General features: G+C 45.6%; 1 protein-coding gene across 2 annotated transcripts in view; it reads left to right on the forward strand.

The window, feature by feature from the left end:
• Positions 1-17,940, forward strand: part of PLCB1 (phospholipase C beta 1) — a 325,489-nt gene that overhangs the window by 187,095 nt on the left and 120,454 nt on the right. For both annotated transcript variants that reach the window (XM_084203396.1, XM_084203397.1), the window contains exons 4-7: positions 6,703-6,843; positions 12,663-12,742; positions 15,136-15,189; positions 15,607-15,682. In XM_084203396.1, the coding sequence (XP_084059522.1) occupies positions 6,703-6,843; positions 12,663-12,742; positions 15,136-15,189; positions 15,607-15,682 (351 nt within the window). The remainder of the gene's footprint in view (positions 1-6,702; positions 6,844-12,662; positions 12,743-15,135; positions 15,190-15,606; positions 15,683-17,940) is intronic.

The following is a 17,940-nucleotide window of genomic DNA, read 5'->3' on the forward strand; positions in this document are numbered from 1 at the left end:
TGATTGAGATTATTTTTTAAAGAAACTTCCTCTTGTTTTGTGCACACTGACTCAGTTTGCACAGAAATGATGTCTGGATGACTTGGGTGTTTAAACAAGATCCTGGCTCTGTTTCTGTGCATAGGTAGCTATGGTGATATCACACCAAATTTGGAATCCATTCTGAAACCTTAGAAAGGAGGAGACATTTATTTCCAAATATTTTGGTTATATCTTGATCTGATACTCTTTTGTGAAATGTGTGAAGACATTATTTGTGTTGAAACCATACTGCAGTGTTTGTTAGGCCAAATAGATTTCTGGTTTAATGACAATTATTTCGGTCAGGATAACTTGATGCATGTAAATCCATTGAGCTATCAGACTTCCTGTGTATTGTGTGGCATGAGAGAGAGTGTGGAGAGCACAGTTTTGAGTATCTTGGATATCTGAACTGGAGTCTATTCATGTCACATGGCTGTCATTGAGACAGACAGACAGACCAAGTCCTGTCACTGAGTTCTGCCATGTGATTCCCATGTATGGACATTCTCCTTCATCAGTGAGAGGCTTTGCTGGAAGATTAACTTGAGGGTTTTGACTTTGCTCTCAGCAAAGGGGAGAGAAGAAGATTTGTCTGAAGGATGAGTCTGTGGATGCATTTGATGGGAAGCTCTCAGTGATGTGTGGCACAAAGGGAATTTGACCAGCTGTGAGGTCTGTGTGGGGATTGTTAGCAGGGAATTTCAGCCACTCAAAAGGACACTTTGTTTCTGAGGGTCAGGTTGGTGCTCACACAAAGATGAGCAGCAGCTCTTAGGTATCATCATGGACCCCAGAAGCCTGGCAGAGCAGAGCTGTGTGCTTCAGGTGCCACAGGTGGCACAAGGTCATTCTCAGAGCCTTAGAAAGCAATTCCTTCCTTTAGCTGGTGCTCTGTGCAGGGCAGCTGGCACTGAGGAGTTGGGTTGGGTCACTGCAGCACAGCTGGGGCTTGGCAACTCAGCTGAAGCCCTCAGCTAGCCTCAGGGGTAAGTGCTGGGATTTTAGGAGTCACTTTTTATTTCCTATTTTACTGCCCCTAAACCAGCAACTGACCTGGGGCTTTGAGTGTTAAGAGCTGGTATTTTGAAATCTGGGTCAAATATATGAGATATCCATGCTATCTATATATATGCATGTATATACTTTTTTGTTGATAAACACTCTGTGATAAGGAATTTTTGAAGACAAGACATTGTTCTATTTGTAGAAAATCTGTGGGAGTTCTGCCTTCAATGGAGTCACAATGTAAAGCCCTAATTTAGCAAGGTTCTTTGTTTAATTTAAGCCTCAAACTCCTCCAATATTTCCTGGAAAACTCTTTGCATGTGTAGCCAGCTTCTTTCCTCCCCTATATTCCCTCTTCTGGGATATTCAGCTGGATAAATATAAATGCACTTTTGAGTGCTTGGAAATCTCACTTTGATGAGCAGAAAACTAAGATGAAATTGGTGCCATTTTTGTTTCAAGTCTCTCCTGAAGTTGTCAGGACACAAATGCAATGATTTGGGATTGTGATAGTTACAGGTAGTAATGTAGACCATGATAGTTGCAGTGCAGGGAATTCTGAAGTACCCTGTGGCAGTGTGAGATAGTTTTGAGAGTTTTTTGCATTGTAAATTAATATCTTCACCAAAAATTCCCAATATTTAGTTGCACACCTATTCCAGCAACCCAAGAAGTTCTGATTGTCTGGATAATCACCTGCCTTGGCCATCACATTATCTGTAACCATCAGACCCAGGAAAACCTTTAGCAATGGGCAGATTCCTTCCCTTGGTGAAAGGATCAGAAGCTGCTCTCTGAGACGGTGCTGCTGATGCCCTGGGGAGGCTGGACAGAGCTAAAGAATAAAGCAGGGATTTATCCAAAGGATCTCCTCCATGGATCCACCTTGGGCAGCCCCAGAGCCCAGCCAGGGCTGCACCCCAGGTGAACCAAAATGGCCCCAAAATGCAGGGCCGGGCACGAGGTCTGTCCCTGGGATCAGCTCTGCTCCATTTGCACCTTGGAGTTCATTGTCCCATCCCAGCTTTAGCCCCTGCAGTCCCACCCTGCTTGTTTTTCTCTTCTCTCCAGCCCACGGGGTTTGTGCTCCTGGGCTGAGATTTGGATCACTTGTCCTTGGTCTCCAGCTGGAGCAGGAATTGTTTTGTCTCCCTGCTCTGTGCACAGAGCTCACCATCCCTTAATATGAACCCAGACCCACACACTAAAGCAGCACAGAACCTGAAAAATAGAAAAGCTAAACCTGAGGCATCACTGCAGCTTTGGGAAGCATCAGTGAGCAGAGGGGGCTGGCCTGCTGCTCCCTGGTGTGTTGAAATCAGCATTTGGGTGCCACAGAACCTCGTGGCAGCCTTTTAGAACTGTGTGTGGAAGAACCAGAGCGTTCCCACAGGCAGATGGTGTGCTGCAGGTTTTCAGAAGAAAAAAACAGTGTAAAGAGCTGGTGATACTAATAAAAGATGTTATGGCATTTGCTGTGCTGTGCAGAGCACACACTAATTGGGATTTCAGGGTTAGGACCTACATTTTAATAACACCAATCACAGTGGCAAGCAGGGATTGTAATGTGGCTGAGGTGCCTCTCTAAGTTTGTGTTATTCTTATGATTTCCAGTGAAAAGGAAATACAGCAGGAGAAAGTTAGGAAAGCCTGATTGAAATCTATTTTTATCCATCTGTCTATAGGACCCTGGTTTCTAACAAAAAGTCATTATTTTGCATTTGTTCATGTAAATGGTAGGACTTCCATAAGCTTTTTTTTTTGTTTGTTTGTTTCTGGTTAATTTTTTTTCTCTATTCTCTCTTTATTTCCCATTGATTTAAGGTATATTTTCTTTGATAATTTTCCAAGACAGCAGAACCAAATAGAGAAGATTTTTTTTCCAATGAACAGATAATCCTCTGACCAACCTTAGCCTCAATTTCACATGACTAATTTGATTTTTGATAGATTCTGAAGCTTTTTGTGCTGCCAACACCATCCTTATCACCTCCTCCACATTTGCCTGCTCACAAATTCCATCTCCCTCTGGGAATTTAAGCAGGACTGTCCCATCCAAGCACTGATTTTCCTGACCTATTTCTGGGGCAGTCTTCAGGCACCTCCAGTCCTTGAGCTGAAGCTCCTACCAGACTCCAGTGGAAGGGAAAAGCTAAGCTGATCCCTTTGGACTGCAAGAAGCAAAAGGAAACATCAAAGACTTAAAATACTGAGCTACAAAGGGAACTTGGAGAGTTATGTGGGTATTGCCAATGGCTGCTGTTTATTGGCCATCCCATTGGGTGTCTTCCCAAACTTCAGCAGCTCAGGTGTCCCAAAAGTTACTGTAATCAATATTAAATAGGTATCATTCTTCTGAATGTCCAAAGAAAAGCTCAGTATGTTGCTAATTAGACCCCAGTTTAGCAAAGAGCTTATCCCAAAACCAGTCTGTCCACTCATGTATGAAACACAACCCCAACCAGCAGCAGGCTTTCCAGTGTCATTCCCTAAATTGGAATCACCAAAATCACTCCCATTTCCATAAAAGAAGCTAAATTTGGTCTTGCTGCTTGGTTTGGCTTTTTCCCCCATGTGCTTTCCTGCCGTCTCCACGGGAAAACCTGCTGACATTTTGCAAAGGGCTTTGATTCATAGAGCACTGAGAGTCTTCAAGATGTTGGTAAAGGATATTTTGCTCATCTCCTTGGCAGTGTTTGCAGCAAAGGGGGTAACAAGGGAGCTGAGGAATGAGGAATGAATGTGGGAGCTGGCAGTGAGGTTTGGTGTGTGAGAACTTCAGCTCCAAGCACTAATTATACCTGGATCATCAGCTAAGGGCGAGGTTGTCACTGACAAGTGCATCTGGCACCCCTGAAGGGCAAGTACACCCATGGCAGGGGTCAGCACGGCTGTGAGTCATGTTAGCATCAAAATTATTCATTTGCACTGAATTTAAAAAGAGAACATTTTTTAAAATCCTAGAAAGCAGCTATTAAAATATGTCTTTGGGGTCTGTGAGGCCCCCAGCAGGTAGGTGGCACTGAGAGGGGACAGGAATTGTGGTGTATTCCCCTTATTAATAGCTGCTGGATGGTGCTGGACAGTGCACTGCTGTAATGGACTGTGTGCTTCCAACTTTGCTAGACGAGCCTTAAACAGAGCAGAAAAATTCACATTTTAGCCATTCAAACACGGCAGCCCAAAGACAACGGTCTGTCTAACTGCTTGCTTGGAAAACCTGGCAAAAAACCCCCTTGGATGTGGAAAACCAAATCCACACTCACATTGCTTGATTTGCCACTTATCTGCACTTCTGAAAACCGAGCGGTGCCAGATAAATTCACTTTTCATGAATTTCCTTGGAAAAAGCATCCCATTGCAAATGTGTTTCTTTCTTTATTCCATGGCTAATGCATGTGTTGGTCCAAGTGGAGTGTGATTCACCCTGAGACATCCCCTGGCCAGGTGTAAATACAGAAGGAGGTTATCTGCCCTCTTCTTTTGCTGCTCCCACTGCAGTCCATCATGCAGAGCAGAGCTGCGAGCAGGAGGCTCAGGCAGGGAGAGGGAGGGAGCAGTGGCAGTGATGTGGAAGGAGCAGAGCAGATAGACAGTGCCCTTCTGTCTGAGCCCAGGAAGAATGATGCTGTTCCCAGACAGGCCCTTGAGCAGAGGCATTTATCTGTCTGATTTGGGGTTGGAACGGCAGAGGGTAAAAAGGAGATGGATTCTCATCTCCCAGAGACATAAAACAAAGCTTTGAAACATCCAGCCTGTAAATAAAAGGGAAAGGAACCCATCAAGTAATGCACCATGACTGGCTTAGCAACTGCAGGGCATTTCTCTTCCTCTTCTCCCAGATCTAAATGATACCATTGCTTTGTCTTTCTGCTTTGAATCCTCTGAAATCTCTGAAACACAACTACTATTTTTGTATCCCCCTCCTGTTTTTCTCTCCTGTGAAAGGCTGTGATTAACTTGTTTACCCACGAAACCATCTTTGTCTCGGAGCACAATGATATTCACAATTTACAGAGCCCTTAAATAGGATCATTCTGTCTGTTCTCCTGTAACACTTGGCATCATACCCAGTATTTAAAGAGGCTCAGCACTTTTGATAGACAGCCTTGTACTTTCTTTTCAGTTTCTACCTCGTGCTCCAAAAATGTTTTCCTAAATCTGGTGAAGTGTTTGGTGAACACACACACAGCTCTGTTGCTTCCAAGAAGGTATGATACCGATCAGGAGATGCCCTTTAGATTGATGTCTTGTTGGTACAGGATCTCCTGCAAGATCCATGAAAAATGGCCCTTTTTTATTACCTTAACCTTGCTATATTAAATTTAATTGGTGTCAGTTGGTGGAAATGTAGATACTTATTCAAAAAATTATGAAATATTAAGAATGCCACAAATGGAACATATGCAGGCAGTGCAGGGAGAGGGTTCAAGGGAGAGTGAAATTCAGAGTGCAGAGCATTTATTGTGTCAGTTTTGAAATCATTTGATCTCTGCACAGCACCTGCCATCCACAGGGATTCCCTTGCTAGCCAGTTTTTAGTTTTTGTAGGAGACTGATCAGTCTTGCCTTTTAGGAAAGCTGAGCTTTCACATTATACAGGCCCTTTCCAAAGGGCTGAATCCAGTCATGCAGGGCAGCTTTTCATCTGTCTCCATAAACTTCACCACGAGGCCAGGGACCCATTTTCTTCATTTCAAACACACTGAGTGCATTTCTTGGAAATGGAGCAGCCTAATAGAAATGAGCAGAGTCACCAAATGACCTGAGGTTTTTACTCACATTTAGGTTGCCGGTGCAGCTGAGGTTCAGGCTATTAATAGCTGATACAAATCCTTGAATGCAGCTTTCTTTCACAGAAGTGTTAGGTGGTGACTCCTCTGGCAGGCTGGAACAAGGTGCCCACGGAAGGGGTTGAGTCACCATCCCTGGAGGGGCTTAACAGACGTGTGGAGGTGGCATTTGGGGGCATGGGTTAGTGGTGCCTTTGGCAGTGCAGGGGGAACAGCTGCACTCGATGCTCTTAAAGGTCTTTCCAGCCCTAGATGAGTCTATGATTCTGTATTGGATATAGACAGAGGGGAGAAAAAGGCTAAAAGCCAAATCTAAATGGCATATAAGTAATAATTTCAATAATACATGACCTGTTGTACATGAAGAAGAAAGAGGAGGGCAATGCCAAAATTCCATTACTCATTTCATAGGGTTTAAGAAAGTTAACTCCAAAAGTCTTCTTAATTCCTTAGGAAAAACTTAAGTTCTCATTTTCAGTTTTATCTAAAATCCATTGAAATCACTGCTGAGGACAGTAGCCTTTGGACAGACTGTGGTGTTTTGACAAGCAAGACAGTTTGTGTTTGCTTAACTTCTGCAGCAAAATAACTGCAAACAGGACTGTGCAGCCATCAGCTGGACAGCTCTGAGCCAGGGCAGCACCAACACAGAGCTCCAAGCTTTGGAGGATTTACAGCAGCGATTTCCTTCTCATTCTGGGCTAATAACTTCAAGGATTTTAATGAGTCGTTAACCAGATCAGAACCAACAGGCCAACACGTTTAAAAGGTTCAGAATGACACAGATTTTCCAAGTGGCAGTATTTGCAGTTTCTGCACCTCTTTGAGTGCAGTATCTTTGCAGCAGTTTTTAACCCTTTGGTGGTTGTTGCCCCTGCAGGACCCGAAGCTGCGCGAGCTGCTGGACGCTGGGAACGCGGGAGGCCGGCTGGAAAACCGGATGATCACCGTGGTGTATGGGCCAGACCTGGTCAATATCTCCTACCTGAACCTGGTGGCATTCCAGGATGACATAGCAAAGGTAACTCACCTGGCAGGTGAAGGTCTGTCACAGCAAATGCTTTCGAGGCAGTGTTTCCAGATAGGGATAACTGGGCTGAAAGAGGGAGTCTCTGGGAGATGAAGCACAGCTCTTTTCTGGAGCTGGGCCACCCAGTTCCCAAGAAGAAATGTGCAATCTTTTTTTGTTTTGTGGTTTTTTTCTCCCGAGGAGTTCATTCAGCAAGATTTATGCCCCTGGTAAGTGTGCTCGTGTTCAGAACGTTGCTTGTAAAGCCCAAATAATCACAATAAAAACAGTGTTACATACAAATTTGAGCTCAGGAATGAGATGTTACACTGTGGCTCCCCAAACACACATCAATATTTCAGTAGCAGCATCACATTTTGCCTGCTGAGAGCCCTTGATAAGGCTTGTAGTCAATGTAATTTTCTTAGAAAAGTATTTTTTTCCTTGCAGGTCCATCAGTTTCCTCTGTCCAACCCACAACATAAAACTACACTTAGTACATTTGGGGTTGGATTTTTTCCTTCTTCTTCCAATTTCTCTACAGTCCAATCCTGTTTAATGAACTGGGAACTTTTGCTTTATCTATTTCCAACAGACATCCCAAAGCTGCTCCTCCTCTCTCCACTTCCACTCGTGTGGGCACGCTCTGCTCCCAGCCTCCAGCCATCCACACACAGAACACTTTCCAGAGGGCATTTTTACATCCTGGCCTTCACCAGATTGTGTGAAAAGAGCTTCTCTGCAGCCTGCTGGGATTTAACAACAGCAAGGGATTATTTTATCACCTCACAGCAACAAGGATTGTTAGGCCAGGTGCAAAAAGGTCATAGGATGAAAGCCTTCAGGGAGGAGGGGACATTTCTGCTTGCCAAATTCCCATTTCTGCTAATCTTCTTTAGCCAATTGGCAAAACCACCATTTCCAGTCTTCCCTTGACATGGAAGAATAGAGACAGAAGGAGTTTGTGGTGGTCCACGAAGAGCTGAGAGGGAAGCGCTGTTCTTAGCGCGGAAATGCAGAGCTCTACAGGGTGAGAAATCTTAACAGTGCAGAAATGAAAGCAATTGAAATAACTCTTCAGGAGAAAAAAAGGAGCTATGCTTATGAAGGAAAATGAAAAGGTATGCTAAAGCTTTACCAGCAGAAATTGCTGTCCCTTATCAAGAAGCAGGGAAAATCACCCAAATCAGAGGCTTATGTCCTTCTTTTTCACTTTCCTGTCTAGCTAGCAGTCAGTGAGCCATAATCTATTTGCTAAAACAGCACAGAAATGGGTATTTTAGGGCTATTTTCTGTTTGATAATGGAACCTTAAAGTGGATAAAATCACATCTTGTAAAAGCTTGGCTGCTCTAAATCTTGAGTAACTTCTACCATCCGAGTAACTAAGAATCTGAGTCTTCCTTTTTATTTGTAAATGCAGTAGAGCAAATAAATTAATATTTGATCAGTTGGGCACTGTGGCCTGGGGATGCAATTTTTAAGGCATTGCAGATGAACTGTGTGTGCTTTGGGGCCATGTTAAATATCCTGATTGTTTGAATCAAAACAGTTTTGATCACTGTTGAACGCATCTAAAAATTCCTCTCTTTTTAACCTGTTTACCAACTTTATGTGAAGCAGAACGCAGAATTTGGTCTCCATTGTCTCTGAGCCCCATGCAGTGAGTCAGAGAAAGTGTAATAAATAAGCACACCGGGCACAAGTCATCTCTTCAGGGAGCTCTGGGGAGGGATGTCAGTACAAGGCGTTTTCAGCGCCACGCTTGCAAATTTTGACCCTTCCGATGTTCCAGGGAAAGCAGGTGCCAATGGAAATCCTTCCCACCTTGTCTTTTCAGTGCATGAAGATTTCTTTGTTAACCCTTCATTTGTGGCACCTTGTTTTTCAAGCTGTGTGGCAAGTGTTGAGCAGCCCTGCCTTAAGGAGAAAGGCAAAGTAAGCTGTAATGGTCTTAATGAGGCAGTTCAGGTGATTCCAGCAGAGGATTTGCTCCCTTTGCAGAGGGCTGCTACAAACTCTGCTATCACATCCACTGGCCAAGGTATGGGAAAAGTAGGAAAATGCAAGTCTGGGGTTATTCAGCCTGCCTCAGGTGCACTGAATAGAAATGTCAGTGTGCTGGGTTTTTTTCGTTCCTTCAGGGAAAAGTAACTGATGCTTAAAGCACATCAGTGATGAGAGACAAAGAATGATCTTGATCAAAGAATGAAGCTTGAAATTCATTAGGCCCTGGTCTGAAGGGCAGGCAGGAAGGTGTGTCCTGGTGGGGAGAGAAGCAGCACTGAGAGAGCCCTCACTTATTTTCATCTGAGAGTACCTGTCTGGGGTAGGATTTATTTGTGAGCATCCTCAGATTGCTGCAGAAGCAGCAGAGTTTATTCTCAAACCCTGTTCTGAGCAAATGCTTCTTTTCTCTGTCTCCACTCCCAACATGAAGAAGTCCAGCCCTGGCTGCTCCCACAGCAGTTCCCTCTCTTCCCAAATCCAGCAGATTCAGAAGGGAACATCTCACTGTTCCCACCTCTTTCCTCTCACTCTTCCCTGCCTCATGGCAGCTCTCTTCTTTCTGCACTGCCCATCCTGGCCATGCAGGGCCCTGTCCAGAGCCCCAGGAAATCTCTTTCTCCTTGGTTTGATGAGCTTTGGGTAAAATGCATCACTAAGAGCTGATGAATTCCTCCATAAGTAAAGTGATGTCATCAAGGATGATTCACAAGTCACGCTTTACTATTCTTTCCAGCATATATCTTTATTTTTCTAGCTTCCCCAGTGTATGTAAGAGTTTGATCAGTAGAATAAAATAAATTCACTTCCATTTGATATTTTTTTAAATGAAATTCTGAAAGTGTAGAATTTCAGCAGCTTGCTTTGTTAACCTCCCACCAAAAAGAAATGTGCGAGGAACATTGCCTTCACACGTAGTCAGGCCTGATTTGAAGGAAGAGTTTTCAAGGCTCTGTGCTGCCTTTTCTTATGAAAAAGGTCTCATCTCTTCTGTGGCACTGACTGTCTGATGGTACCCTGATGCATGCAGAGGAGGAAAGATTGCTGCACCGAGCAGCACATTTCCAAAGGAGCTGCTGCTCATGTGCTACCTGCCAAAGCACTGAACAGCAGAATTACACATCAGCAAAGTTCACAGCACTGGCAGGAGATGAACTGGCATGGCAGGACACAGCCAGGAGGGGCTCAAGTGCAGGAAGCTCTCTCTTATCATGATGGATGTGGCTCGCCTGGAGTTGAAGATCAGAAGGCCGGGTCCTTCCGCTCCCGTGAGGGGTCAGTGCTGGCACTGCTGCAGCCCTTTGTTGTTTCAGAAAGCCCAGATTTCTGTTTTCCTGTTGTATCTCATCTCTGCAGGCTGCAGCACCCATGGCAGCCTGGATGCTGCTGTAACCTTCCCACAGCTGGCTGTTTGCTCTCCACACAGAGCAGCCCTCCATCCTTTGGAGTGCTCCCCTGAGCTCTGCCTGCTGGAATTGCTGGTGTGGGGTCGGGGCGTGGCTCTGCTCTCTGCCATGCAGCAAACCCAAGGAAATGGAGCCCAAGGAAATGGAGCCCTTTGGTAGCTGAAGCAGCAAGGCACACCTTGGCCCAAGCATCTCTTTGTTTTTCAAGCTCTGTCCTCAATGCTGTTGTTCCCCCTCCTGCCCGGGGTTCAGATCAGTGGCTGTGTGATCCCTGGCAGATTCTCTGATCTTGGCTTTTTGGCTGTGGCTCTGGGGTGGCTGGACCCTAAAAGGGGAGGGACAATGAGCAAGTGTTGCTTGTGCCCTGGTTAGGAATGGCTCAGCCTGCAGGTGGCCCTCAGAGTGCTTGGCAAGAGCGATGGGGCTGCTTTGGAGAGCCAGGAAAAGCCAGCAAAAGAGCAGAATGGAACAAATGGCAAGAGTGCTTATATAAATAATGTGTGTGACAGGCACATAATGAGTGAGTTCCCCTCACATTCCTGTCAACAAGCACATGGACAAAGGAAAGGAAGAGCTGGGGGTGTGGGATACTCTTGAAGTGCCCTACTTCTGTTTTACACAAAATATTTCAGCTTCAAGCCCAGCAGAAGCAGCAAGATAAAAACAGTCCATCAAGGTCTGTTAAAAGCCAGTGTATTTTCGATTTCCAGCTAGTATTTTGTGTTGCTGGTAGTCTCTGTGGCCGTTAGTGTCACAGGGAGAAGTCTGAGCAGCTATTATTAGTGCCTAAACAAAGCAGTGTTTACAAGAGGAGCCTATTTTGAGCCTGGAAAAATGAGTTGCCAAGAAGAAAAACAGATGCTGCACTTAATATGCTCTCTGTTCCAGGAGTCACAGCAAAGCAGTTGTGTTGCTAACAAGCCTGACTCCTCCTCCTCTGCTTTCTCACACCCCTGGTTTTTTCAAACCGGACCTAAGAAGGAAAAACAATTAAAGAAGAAGAATGGCAGTGGTCACAAGAAGGTGGAGGGAGGACTGTCTGAGCAGCGCTGATTTGCCTCCAGAACAAATGTGTGTCTGAGGGAAGGAGGTTTCTCTTGCAGAAACACCAGGCACAGGAGAGGTGTTATCTCTGTGGCTGAGGGGTGAGGTGGGGAATGGGATGGGCTCCAGGAGCTGAGAGCTGGAGGACACCAAAGGCCACCAAAACACTGGGCATGCAGGCAGCCTTATCCTTGGCAGCACAGGTGGGAGACCAGCTCCAGGAGCAAGGCCTGATAACGTCAGGGAATAAACCTTAGCTATAAAAAAGATGGAGAACACCCTCAGCTTCTCAGATCAGTCACCTGGTCATGTGGAAAAATGAGGCTTTTTTGGTAAAACAGGCTCTAAGCTCCAAAGTGACGCAGGAACATTTGTTTCAGTGGAAGTCAATGACACTTCCCATCCCTATCCGTTTTTGTCAGAATGGAATCCTCCTTTTTTTATATATATATATTTTTTTTTTCCCCTCAAGAAAAAGAAAGAGCAAGGAGAGGGGAATACTTCCCAAAGAGTGTGGCAGTGGGAATTTTGGATTTGGACTGTTATGAAAGGAAACATAACTTTAGTTTGGAACAAAACTCCTAAAGCTTTGTCAACTAAAACAGAAAAAATTCACATTGTTTGCAGAGGCACTGCTTGTTTTCTTCCCTTTCTTTCACTGGGGTGAAACAAAGCCAATCCAAAACCACAGTTGTGATGAAAAAGGTTTGCAATTACAAGTTGTGAATAAGCACCAAGTTAGAAAGGAAAAACTCTCTGAAGCACCTGCAAGGGAGGAGAGCAGCACAAATTGTGGGAGTCTAAAATTCAGTTTATAATCATGGTTCAGCCCTGCTGGGAACCTGGGAAAGGTCAGGGAGGCAAGGGCAGGACTGGAGAAATGTGGAGCAGCCTGGTCTAGGGGAAGGTGCCCATCTGGATCCTCTTGGACATCCCTTCCAACCCAAACCATTTCATGATTCTATGGCATTTCTTCCCTACACCAGGAAGAGGGAAAAATATTTGGTGGGGGATAGGCCCACAGTGTGAGGATGTGCAATCAGGGAAAAAGAGTTCTTTGGAGTTGCATCTTCCTTGCACATCAGAGCAATTGAAATGTACTCCTGTATATTTCTGCTGGTTGGGAGTTTTTAAGCTTCTTATCTTGAATGGAGTTAGGAATTTAATTTGTAACAGTCTTCATGGTTTGTTTTTTTTTTTTTTTGTAGCATGAGAAAAACAGGTCTCACAGATGAGGAGGGAAGATGTAATTGGAAAAATCAAGTTCAGGCTTTAATTAGGCCCTTTTTTTCAAAGCATAATTTCCAGAAACATATTGCATTGTGTCAGTAAACATCTGAACTGAGCCTCATTTATTCCCTTTTTCTCTTCACAGGAATGGTCAGATGAAGTGTTCAGTTTGGCAACGAATTTGTTGGCACAGAACATGTCGAGGGACGCGTTTCTGGAGAAGGCGTAAGTGGCCCTGAGCCGTCACCCTGGGGGAGCTGCTCCTCCCTCTGCGTCATTTCCCTCCAGCCTCTTACTCACCTTGGCATCTATTGTTTCTGCTCTGGTGCCTTGTCACTTCTGTAAACACAGCTCCTGGTTCCTGTGGTTCTAAAGAGCCTGTTATCTAAACAAAAATCCTTTTTAGGGTTCTCCTGGCAGACTGTTAAGTGGTTGCAGAAAAAGTCAGAATTGAATGTTCTCTGCCCCTTGTACAGTTGGAGCTTCAGCTGGAGGCTGCAGGTCTGCATTTAAAAAGAAAGAATATTCTGGACTGACCTGCTTCTGGTTTGTTTTCCTTTTTGTCTTTTACTGATAACAAAACAAAAAGAGAAATGCCAGAAGTCCCTTTTCCTCAGTCAGATCTCTCTGGTTTCCATGTGATCCAGAGAGAATTCATTCCTCTGCATCGCTTGGCAGAGTGGGCAGATTCTGAGTTGCTTTCCATGAAGCAGAAAAGCTGTTTGTGAGAAGGTTTGGGGTGAAATACACACCTGAAAGGGGAGAGGGCTAAACCTGATGTTAGCAATTCTCAACTGATGAGAGGCAGTTTTGTGGAAATCAGAGCTTTGAGAGCAGCATGGTAAAGCCTGCCAGAAAGTGCTGGTTGAACTGGGATGCTCACTGGCCTTTTGGGCTTCTAAAAGGGCAGAGGGGCTGCACCTCCCCAGCCTGTGAGCTAGCTGCTTAAAGTCAGCTTAGTGTCACCCCGAACCACCTTTCCCTGCTCACAGACAGGGGCTCAGTCCAGCTAAATACTAAACTTACCTTCCTAAAACCTTCTTCCCTCCAAATATTTTTTCCTGGACTTTCTGAGGCTACTTCCATTAGCTGCCCTCAGAGTCAGATTGTTCCAGAGTGCTGAATTTGAATCCCAAGGAGCCACAGGTGCCTGTTGTGGGAAGGAGGGCTGTGCATCTGTGGGTGTGTGTTTCCTCCCCGTGCTGTCTGCTGCGGTGCAGCTGCAGTCACAGCAGCTCTTGAGGCAGCTCTGGAGGGTGGGTGCTGCTGGAGCCACAGCACTGTGTCTGGTAACAGTGTCTTGGGCAGCAGGGATCTTTTAGGCAAACCAAATCCCACATGGATGGGAACATTGAACATTTCCCATTGGCCCACCTTCAGCTCCACAGGCTGGAGATGGGTTTGGAGGGGGACTTGGTTCCACCATTTCCAGCCCCTGAAATGCCCAGGTGCCCAGTGGGCTCTGCTGACAGCTCTGTAGGGGGGAGGGTTGGGGCTGTACCTGATGGGCCCTTTCCTACCCAGAGCAGGGGAGAAATGTGTCATCACATGCTGCAGCAGAGCTCCTTGTCTGGAGCCATTCTTTGGCAGTTTTTCAAGCCATATGAATTAAAGATGAAGTCACTGGACACACTGTGTGCATCCAGTGGCAGGCAAGCATGGCATTCCTGTGTCTTTTTCCACTAATTAATAAATCACTTGGAAACCGTAAGGTTTCCCAGCTCCTCTGCACGGATGCCAAATCAGTCACTTAAGAAATGTATGACTTTGAAGATTAAATTATTTCCCCATTATGATTAGTGTACTAAGCAAGGGTTGGTTGGAGTCCTATCAGAAGCCTTTTGTTGAAAGAGAAAACATTCTGCATTAGAGCAGAATGAAGGGTTTTTTCTGTATGGCATTCAGTTCCTTGGAGCACTGGAAGTGCAATAATAAACAGATTTTACCCATCTTCTGTTATTTCTAACTTCCTTGGTTAGAGAGGAAAACAACATCACCAAAATGTAGTCAAAATTTTCAAATAGTAGAAGGCAAAATAAAAGAAACTTTGTTGTGTTTTTAAATAACTACTGTGATTTTGTTTTTTCTTGTTCTAATCTTCCTCAGTGCTGGGACTTGTGCTTGGTGACACAGTAGCAGGAAAGGTTTCAGTTTCCAGAAGATGAAACTGTGGGGAGTCAAGGATTTGTGGAAATGTTCCTATCCCAGTTAGCCTAGTTTCAGCATGCACTGTGTTTTTGAAGTGGTTGCTAATGGCATTTTCTGTTGGGAAGAAAAGGAAAGTTTATTAGAACCATGCAGCTTCTTCTTCTTTTGGCAGACCGCTGGGTGAAGTGAAAAAGCTGAGTTTTTAACCAAAAAAAAATCTCCTCTGAAATATTTAAGTGTTGCCACATCTTTCACCAGATGATGCTACTGCAAAACTCCTTTACAGTTATCTCAGGACAGACAGTAGAAGGTTTGTAGTCAATAATGATATCCCAGCATGTTTTCATACTGGGAGAAGGAGCTGAGTGGGATTTGCCACATGATCAGAGCACTAGCCCAGAGCTAGGAAGGTGATGGAGAGGTCCTTGAAAATGCTGTAAAAATAAAGCAGGGTGCTTTCCTCTCCACAGCTACACCAAACTGAAGCTGCAGGTGACTCCAGAGGGGCGCATTCCTCTGAAGAAGTAAGTGCTGCTCCCCTTCCTTACCACGTGCTCTCTGCTGACTTTGGGCTGTGAAGATGTGTCTGGGATGGGCATGGCACCCCTGTGCCCAGAAGAATCATTTTACCCTCTCTTTATAACAGTGAGGATGGGGTGTCTCTGTTCAAATGCCCTTTGGGCATATGTGGAAATAAATTTCCTGTCACTGGGGGAATGAAGAGAGCAGTAATGGCTGAGATAAATACCTGCTGTGATAGGGGCTGGCGTGGGGTAGAGTTAAAACTGAGCACTGTGAACTCCCCTCTGCACTGAGCAGCCAGCAAATGGAAATAGATAGCTAAAGATGCAATGGGCTGCTGAGAGATACTCAGTCCTTGAGCCACAAGGGCCATCCAGGCCCGTCTCTGAAGCCAAGCCTCTGTCTGTGCTCCTCTGCAGCATTTACCGCCTGTTCTCCTCGGACAGAAAGCGCGTGGAGACGGCGCTGGAAGCCTGCAACCTCCCCTCCTCCAGGGTAAGCAGCTGAGCTCTCCTCTCTGCAGGGCTGGGCTGGGCTGGGCTGGGCTGGGCTGGGCTGGCTGCCGTGTCCTCTCCTCAGAGCTGGCCATGGCTCAGCCTGCTGCCTGCCTTTGCTGCTGGATGGCTCCTGAGCAGCAGCTCCGGCTTTCCCACCCCGGGGTTCCCGAGACCCCTCCGAGTGCCCTTGGTGTGAACTCGTTGAAGATCGGGGCACTGCAAGGAGCCTAGAAGGATTCAAAGGAAGGGCAGAGCTTGTGTGACCTGTCCTGGAGGAATCCTGTGAGAGCATTTGAGGAATTGGTGACCTTTGCACAATTTCCAAGGCTTCAGTGTTAGCCTGAGGTGTGATCTGTAGCTGGAGATAAGTGACAGGCTAAACCACCCCTGCCTCATCCAAAAGGTGCACGAAGGAAATGTGGAATTGTGGTGTGGAAGCTGCTAACACTGCAGGGATGCAGCCACTGCATCCTGCTAATCCAGAGCTCTCCTCAACCCTGAGCATTTCCAGGATGGCACCTGGCCCTCCAGAAGGCTTTTTTCAGATGGGCCTCGAGCAGGTGATTCCAGTTAATGCTGGAGTCACAGAGTCACAGACTGGGTGAGGCTGGGAGGGACCACAGGGGGACATCTGCTCCCACCTCCCTGCTCAAGCTGGGTTTTAATCCCAGGAAAGCTTCTTGCAGGATAATTCCTTCTTTCAGGGGTCCAAGAGGTGGGGCAAAACCCTTCTGTGGCAGAGAGAGCCTGCATCTCCTGATCCCTTGACTTATACAGAGCTCTGTGCTGCGAGGTTTCCCTGACATTTGCTCCCCCAGTGGTTTAATAGAGCCCATTCCTGGAGCTCCAGAGCAGTGGAGCAGAATCTTCCCCAGCCAACCCTCAGACACTCCTTACAGCGAGACCTTCCTTCATAGGTGTAAATAAAATTCCAAGGAATGTCAGCAAAGGAGGCATAAAATACTATAATGATCTTATCTGAAGTCATATTGTGAGGTTAGAAATGTGGAAAGATTTTAAAGATGAGATTCCGTTTAATTGATAGCAAACAAGACAAAGTGTGCAAAAAAAATCTCTGAGGCGCTGCTTTCTGAATCAGCTGATTTATTTCTTCCATTTACTACATGTCTCTGAAAAGAAAATTTAAATATCATTTGGGTCTTTGGAAGAAACTGCAGCCTTTTTCTGCTATTTATCTAAGTAGAGCCAGTTTTACATACACACTGCTGGATGCTTGTTGCTGGGATACCATCTTGAAAATTATTCAGAGTATGAAGTAGATCCTTTCTTTGGTTGGGACAAAGAGAAATGTGCTGCATGCACCAAAGAAAACTGTGTTGATCATCTTTGGAAAATACTGTAGAAGGGCAAAACTGAATCTCATGGAGGTAAGGGAATAGAAGAAAAGCAGAACTTCAACCACAGCTCCTTTCTTTTGTGTTCCTGTTTATTTGAGCAAGTGAAATTCTTAGCTTCGACTTCCAGCTTTTCTGCCCTGTTATACTGGAGGACACATGGTGTTCCCATAAAGCCTTGGAAGAGCAATAGACTCCAGCAGTGTGTAAGACATGAACATCAGGCAGTCTTGCTCAGCCAAATAACACCAGATTATTCAGAGAATTCATGAAAGTCCCTCGTGGGTGTTAGCAGTTCAGGCTCTGGATTTTGATATTCATGCCTCATGGTTTATCTCCCTGGGTCTGCACACCTCTCATTGCTCTGGGAAGATGTGGAGCTCGTTGGCCATGAGCTCCACACCACGTTTGGCTGCAGCTCTTGGAACTTAGGAGTGAATCTTCAAGCCTGGGCCAGTCCCTCCTCTGCCTCTCCCAGTGACCTGGGCACAGGGGCCAGGGGAGAGTGACCCCATCCATCAGCCCCACTCCCAGGGAATTCCCAGGGGTGTGTGTGTGCCAGGAGACCCTGTGACACGACCTGCAGGCTCTGCATTTAGTGCAAGAGGAGCAAGAGTTCTCCTTGTCCAGATAATTGTTTTCCTTCTGAGGAGTAGCACCAGAGAGGACCCTTGGAATTGCTGAAAAGCAATCCTTTAGTTTGTCTTTAAGGACCTTAGTAGGGGATGGATTCTGTGCAGTACTGAGCAGCAGGGCATGATCGCAGTGGGATGACCCATGGACCTCAAGTCAAGCACTTTCTCAAAGCATGGCTTTATTAATTTCTCTTTTTCTGGGTCACAACTTGTCTGTGTGGAGTGTTGCAGAATCAAGCCCTGATTTTTGGAACAGTCATCATCCA

The sequence above is a fragment of the Fringilla coelebs genome, assembly GCF_963513975.1.
Source record: "Fringilla coelebs genome assembly, chromosome: 3".
Taxonomy (NCBI): domain Eukaryota; kingdom Metazoa; phylum Chordata; class Aves; order Passeriformes; family Fringillidae; genus Fringilla; species Fringilla coelebs.